The 7,283-nt window shown below is 37.7% G+C and overlaps 1 protein-coding gene across 1 annotated transcript in view; it reads left to right on the top strand.

The window, feature by feature from the left end:
- Positions 1 to 2,833: 2,833 nt before the first annotated feature.
- The window catches only part of st7l (suppression of tumorigenicity 7 like), an 18,050-nt gene continuing 13,600 nt past the window's right edge, over positions 2,834 to 7,283 (top strand). The window contains exons 1-11 of the mRNA XM_035662188.1: positions 2,834 to 3,027; positions 3,485 to 3,579; positions 4,550 to 4,709; positions 4,794 to 4,848; positions 5,052 to 5,167; positions 5,430 to 5,508; positions 5,663 to 5,751; positions 6,142 to 6,242; positions 6,402 to 6,516; positions 6,648 to 6,720; positions 6,849 to 6,951. Coding sequence (XP_035518081.1) covers positions 2,862 to 3,027; positions 3,485 to 3,579; positions 4,550 to 4,709; positions 4,794 to 4,848; positions 5,052 to 5,167; positions 5,430 to 5,508; positions 5,663 to 5,751; positions 6,142 to 6,242; positions 6,402 to 6,516; positions 6,648 to 6,720; positions 6,849 to 6,951 — 1,152 coding nt within the window. The 5' untranslated portion in view covers positions 2,834 to 2,861. The remainder of the gene's footprint in view (positions 3,028 to 3,484; positions 3,580 to 4,549; positions 4,710 to 4,793; positions 4,849 to 5,051; positions 5,168 to 5,429; positions 5,509 to 5,662; positions 5,752 to 6,141; positions 6,243 to 6,401; positions 6,517 to 6,647; positions 6,721 to 6,848; positions 6,952 to 7,283) is intronic.

The following is a 7,283-nucleotide window of genomic DNA, read 5'->3' as shown; positions in this document are numbered from 1 at the left end:
GCAATGCATTATAGTGCAAAGTAAACTTTATTACTCATTAAAATTGTATTGGAGCTAACCTCTGCTCAGATTATACTAATATGTTTCATCAGGTAGACATAACATGTTTTTTTATGTGAAGTAATGAAATAATGTCATTAGCCTGAAATACTTTAAAATGTGAATACATGTTTTGTATTTTTTTATATATAAGTCCTTATATGTTTAAACAGCTGGCTCTGCGAACAATATGATCAACAGAAGGCCGGGTATTTTCAAGCCTTAAAGAGCAGCCTCTTAAGTAATAATGAGAGTGAGAAATGCAGTGCATTTAAGTGAAAACCTTGATTAATTATGTATGATTAGAGGACTCTTAAAAGCTTTGGGGAGAGAAAAGAAAGAAACTACATAAACAGAACATGAAGTCCAGAATGGCTGGATGGATACCAGACGTGAAATTGTAAATGAACCTTAAGTATACAGGTGACTGCAGAATGAAGAGAGATATTGCTTCTGCATGGCTGGACACTGGCTGACCGTTTGTGTACAGGTCATGTCACACTTTGTACTAAGGTACTGTCCATTGTTCGCAATTTTTTATATCAACGTTGTGTTTTATATTTGTAAGTTATTGTGTATAAAAGTCAACTTTCGGCCAACATTTTAATAATAAATATTTTTTTTATTAAGTTGTGTGATTACGATGCATGCATACACTCTGCAAATGTCCTTGCATTCATTTAAATGTATGTTTTATTTAACTTATGTTGATATTTACCCGATAAGTATGTATAAGTATATACTTATAAGTATAAATATGCAGTGTACACGCGAGAGAAGATAATATTGTTTACCCAGCATATTCTTGAAAGCTACATGTATGTTTTATCAGAGAATGAGTCACTGAGCAGAGGTCATTTGGAAATATCATTTCAGACATGCAGGTCATGCTACACTCCAGATAACTTCTACAGACCTGCCTTGTTCATCTCCCCCGTCTCTTTTATTCTTCCTTTCTTTTCCCTACTTTTCCTCCCTGTCAGTAGCATCGTGCATGTTTTCACCTCTAAAGTGATTGTACCTGATTTATATGACAGGCCTTTAACCCTGCGTGTGCTTGTCCATCAGCATCAGGCAGAAAACACCCAAGGGCATGTGTGAGCAGGACCAAATCTGGCTCTCTGTCATTCAGTGGCTTTAACCTCCAACTAGAATGCACTCCAACAAATCACATTTATTCCTGCAATGTTAGGATATAAGTCAATCACACAAGGTGAGAAGTGCTGCCGGTTGTAAAGATCCAAAAAGATACTTTTACCTTATAGCAATTATCTGTTTCTCCTTGACGACGTATATACATATATGGGTATGTAAATCACGGGGATAGAATACTGTGAATGTACAGTGATTGGCTGTTTGAGACAAAGCCATACTATTTGGATTCAACTCTCAGCCTAAGAAAAGACCTGCAAAAAATGTTCAGTAATACATTTGCAGAAAATATAAACTCCCAATGAAAGAGTACAGTGAAAACATTAATTTTTAAAACATTGTAATTAATTTGAGACTACAAGGAAGTAAACAAAACTGAACGTTGTCTCCACCTGCAGCCAGTACATGGCAACAGAAGTGAATGTATTCATGTTGTAATGGCCCCACTTACTGGTCATAAATAGTAGTACAGGCTAAAATGGGCAGAGAAATTAGCTATGAATGGTCCTGGCTGTAGCTGAGATGATGAATGTTAGCAAATATCCCCAAGAGGTCAAGGCCCACATCTATCAAGCTTGTGATTTACTTGAGGGGAGTCAAATGCCTCTTTCAAGTAATTCTCAGTGTGTATGAAATTAATGTTATATAGATAAGGATTATTAACCTTTCAAAATTACAATTTACTTCCTTAGTCACAGTGTCATTACAAAACTCTGTCACTCTTAAGATCTGAGAGTTTAAGAATTAAAAGCTCCTTAAAATATCCATCATTAATAGTATGTTAAGTAGTGCTGAAATAATTAATAGATAAGATAATAAACAGAAATGACATTTTATCTTAATGGGCATTTTTAGCATTTTCTTTGATTTTACAAACTAAATGATTACTTGAATTGAATTTAATAAACTTTAATAAACTTTAATAACATTGTTAGCTGGAGCCCTAATATTAAGAGAAACACTCAGACCTCTTACTTGAGTAAAGCAATAATAAAATGTTACTGCTACTAAAGTTTTGCCACAGTAAAAGTACATAAGTAAAAGTATTCAGAATATAAGAAATATTTTAATATTACTGCTGGTGTATGAAGAGCTCATATTGCTTACTTTATATAGTGGTGGATACTTTATTATTATTATTATTATTATTATTATTTATAACAATGCATCAGTCACAATTTATGAGCAGATTAGGATTTTTTTTTATAAATTATAAATATTCACAGTAACTAGTAACTGTGCTGTTAATCAAGTTAAAGCACTATAGTTATAATTAAAAAGACAGGCTACATATAGTCCCACTCTCTCAAGTAGACTACTTATATTGCTACCCTGATAAAGAGTTAGATCAAATGTTATATAATCGTTAAATACATTGTCTATAATGATCTATATGCAACTGTATTTTTCTAAGCCAGATACACGCTTTGATTTATGTGACACTCAACTGCTAGACGTTTGTATAAAACCGATTATTTCTGTCGTCGTTCATATTTAATTCAGTTTAGATGATGAGTAAACAAAGTATTTGTGCATCAAAATATGAACATATTGTTTTTTGTTTTTTTTTCTGTGGTCTCCGGAAATGGATTTTTTGCAGAGATTTCAAAATAGAAGTCATCTTACTTCGTGATCACGTGACTCCTCTGTTTACAGGCATCCGGAGAAACATGGAGGACACCGCTGGCAGTAATCCCCAATCTCTCGGATTTACAGAGAAATTAAAGTCTTGGCTCTCCTGGTCATGGACTTACGTGTGCTTCATTTGGTTCGGCCAATGGTGCCGATCACTCGACTACGCCACGTCCTGTGCGGAGCCGCTGAAACTGCAGCAAAGCCTCTTACCTCAGCTGACAAACTGCCACCTGCCGTAGCCTAAGCTACTTTGTTAGCCTTTCCCAACGCGGAAGCCTGTCTGCTTTGAGAGATTCGTTGTCCCTGACTCGATTCGAACGCTCCAGTCGCGAGGCCACCTTCCTCCTGCGTTACCGATCTGGCGCACCTCGAGTCATTTTTCAATATACCTACCTCCCAGCTCCTCAGTTATCCGTTCTCATCTCTTAACAGCAGCGTGTTGTTCATGCCTAGTCAGAATGCATTAGTTTGTTGTTGTGTGCTACTTTGCTCCTCATATAGTCGAGATGCTGTGTGTGGCTTATGTTACCTGCTACACTAAAGCCACTGGCACTGTGTTTTTCTGTCAGCGTGTTGTGCATGGTTTAAGGTTATTGTATGGTTACAACAGAGGGAACTACTGGTTGCTCTATTACACTGTACTGACCGCCTCCTCCTTCTCTTCTTTCAGCCTCAGTGTTTTTGAATACACTGACCCCTAAATTCTATGTGGCTCTCACTGGAACCTCCTCTCTCATCTCTGGACTCATCCTTGTGAGTTATCACCCTTGGCATTTCTTACACAAAAGAATACATGTTACATATCCACCCTTTTGCAAAATGGTATTTGCTTACAGGCCACTCATTTTGCAATAACTTCCTAAATTCCAAATTCTTAATCAGGAAACCCGGATTAGACACATGGATGGAAGCCTAGTTAAAGAAAAGTGTCACTATTAAACGCAACGCAACACCAGTTCTGTGTCTAGTACAGTGGTTCCTGAACTGGCCGCTGTAAAGCTATTGCAAGGGGGGCATAAAATATGGAGCAGAGCAAAAGTTGAATGAAGCTGAATCATTTGGAAGCAGTAAACAAACAAGAGCGGTCTCATCCTGCAAGGCTGATCCAAATTAAGGTTAGCAAGACTTGTGACAGAAGAGAAATTTCACCCTAAGACTACGGGCTGAACAGTTTACAAAGTACTGGGAAAGGTGGACTTCCTATTCTTTAACGTGTAACTCATTGTCTGTGTGAATGATCACTCCATTTTGCACTAATGTATAGCCTGTGTCAACCTTGTCAACCTGTCTGTTCACTTTTATTCTCTGTCTAGTTTTGTTCTTTCTTTGTTTTTTGTTTTTTTGTTTGTTTGCTTGTTTGTTTGCTTGTTTGTTTTTTATTGTTGGAAAAAAGAACTGAAAACTTAAATAAAAAGAAAGTTTCAAGAAAGAAGAGAAATGACATAATGAACAGATTTTGACAGGGAAAGAGGAAAAGAAAAGAAACCCACCAAGTAAAAATGTAATTGCAGGGACAGAGCCCTGTGCCTTTTGTGTGTTATGGCCATTAGGGCAGAGTTTAAGTTGCAGTTAAATTCCAGAGGTCGGCATGACAGTAAAAGTAAAAGAAAGCACTGCTCTAGTGATATGATAGCATTTGCAACTCAGGGATATATGAGCAATTGTTGTCTTTGTATAATATACTTTTTGTAAAGCCACGTTTCACCACATGTTCTCACCACAGATATTTGAGTGGTGGTATTTTCGTAAATATGGGACCTCGTTCATTGAACAAGTGTCAGTGAGCCACCTGCGTCCTCTTCTGGGTGGAGTGGAGAGCAGCTCCACGACTGGTCTTTTCACATCAGTCAATGGAGAGGCAGAGCCAAGGCCCAGTGTTTCAGGTAAATATGTGTATAATACAAACTAAAACAGCAATGCTACACATAATACTACTAGCACTAACAGCAATATCCTCCTTTTGGTAGAGTGTAAGGTCTGGAGGAACCCTTTGAATCTGTTCAGAGGAGCAGAATACAACAGGTATGTGATTTATTGTGATTCAGATTTAGCTGCGTCGAATACATCTGATAGTCCTTAAAATGGTTGGTTTATAATGTGAAAATATTTATAAACGTGCATACTTTCTTAAGCATACTGTCTTTAGCTAAATCAATTACATTTGATTTATTATAGATCATAAAACAGTAGCAGTAACAGTTTGTGCTTTACTCTGTGCACTACAGGTACACCTGGGTAACAGGGAAGGAACCTTTAACATACTATGATATGAACCTGTCTGCTCAAGACCATCAGACCTTCTTCACAGGAGACACTCCGCAGCTAAGGCCAGAAGATGCTGGTGAGTTTTAACTGTATAAACTGACCAGTTTAGTAGAAACAGCAGAAAACAGAGATGTGATATTTGTTCTTGTACAATTGTACAAACAAAAGACTGCTAACATGTGTCCTTGGAAGAGATTACTCTTGTTCTTTGTAAATGTTTCAAATGCAAGTGCTTTTTGTTTTTGTTGTGGAGCTATTAACCAGGATGCATACAATTAGATATGTCTGGACTGTTCAGTCACATCTATAATAAGCTTGAGTTCATCATCTCATTACAGTGATGCAGAAAGCCTGGAGAGAGAGAAATCCTCAAGCCAGGATCAGAGCAGCTTACCAGGCCATAGAAATGAACCATGAGTGAGTCCTTCTCTTACACATTGACATATCATCTCCTTAAATACTGTATCTATAAACATAATGAATATTGTCTTCTTGTGTATGACAAAGGGAAATATAATGAGGATAGGCTGGTGGAAATCTGTCCCTCTGTGTCTTATATTTGTGTGTGCAGATGTGCAGCAGCCTATGTACTCCTAGCAGAGGAAGAAGCCACAACTATCACAGAAGCTGAACGCCTCTTTAAAAAAGCACTTAGTATCGGTAAGAATATACGTGAATATACATGAATTACTCATCCATTGCAATCCTTGAGGCACAGTAGCAGCACAGTAGCTTCCTGGTTAATGTGCAACTTCACCCACTTTTAATCCTATGCAACATACTTTGCCGCACCCTGTGTAGTTCAGAACTTGAATGTCTACTATTGTGCAACTCCACATCACAGGTAAGTGTGGCTGTAAGAGCGGACCGGATGGATAACAAGCAAAACATTCCAACAATGCTTTTCATCTTCACAAAACACTGATGTTAAGATACAGTGTGAAGTTGCTCTTTAGGTCTGAAGTTATTCATGTTTTAAACCTCTTAAGACTGATAGACTGAAGTGTTTTGTTTATTTAATGTGTAGTATTTTCTGTTTGCCATCCACAGCTGGAAAAGATATCAACTTACTGGTGTACATTAAACGCAGACTGGCAATGTGTGCACGCAAGCTGGGGCGGATTAAAGAAGCAGTAAAAATGATGAGAGATGTGAGTTTCCATCACAAACTGCTATTATGTGCAAATTGTCAAATGACTCATGCAACTGCTGAAGCAACATGTTTATATTATATATGTCTGTATTTAAAACAAAGGCAGCATAGTTTTAACACATTGTATGTTATTGTATGATATTTTATCTCTTTACAGTTAATGAAGGAGTTCCCCCTGTTGGGAATGTTGAATATACACGAAAACCTCTTGGAGGCACTTCTAGAGCTTCAGGCATATGCTGATGTTCAAGCAGTCCTTGCCAAATATGATGGTAAGACTGAACCCAATAAAAATGTCAAGTCATCATGCAATTTTTGGACAGAAATTAGCTCATTGCCATTGAACCAGTATGTGGAATGTATGATTTATGTCACGTGACCCACATTTCTTCTGCCTCTATAGACATCAGCTTGCCAAAATCAGCCACTATATGCTACACATCTGCGCTGTTGAAAGCACGGGCTGTATCAGATAAGTATGTTGTAATGTCATTCAACATCAGTATCTCTTAGACCTTAACCTGTTTCACACAGCTGCACTAACATCATTTAATAGCTTTGTGAGCAGCAGCAACAGCGTGTCATATGAGGTGTTTTTTCTCAGGTTCTCTCCAGAAGCCGCGTCAAGGCGAGGGCTGAGCACAGCAGAGATGAATGCTGTGGAGGCCATACACAGAGCTGTTGAGTTCAATCCACATGTGCCAAAGGTCAGTCATTGGATTAACGAGTGTCGCATAGACTCTGATGGTTGTCGCGGTCCACGAAAACCCACTGATCACTTAAAGGTTCAGTGTGTAACATCTATTGTCAAACACTGAATATAATATTCATAGTTATGTTTTTATTAGTGTATAATCACCTGAAAATAAGAACCATTGTGTATTTGTTACCTTAGAATGAGCCCTTTTTATCTACAGGTGTTCCCATTTTACTACAGTAGCCAAAAGCGGACAAACAAAACACTGGCTTTAGTTTGTGTTTTTTGCGAGTTTTACGGCCACTGTAGTTTCTCTTACTCACTTCACAGCCCGTTCTCATT

The sequence above is a fragment of the Morone saxatilis genome, unplaced genomic scaffold (genome assembly GCF_004916995.1).
Source record: "Morone saxatilis isolate NCDOM2014 unplaced genomic scaffold, NCSU_SB_2.0 Contig18, whole genome shotgun sequence".
In the NCBI taxonomy this organism is placed as follows: Eukaryota; Metazoa; Chordata; class Actinopteri; family Moronidae; genus Morone; species Morone saxatilis.
The sequence above is the reverse complement of the archived record's forward strand: the minus strand, read 5'-3'. Positions and strand labels throughout refer to the sequence as shown.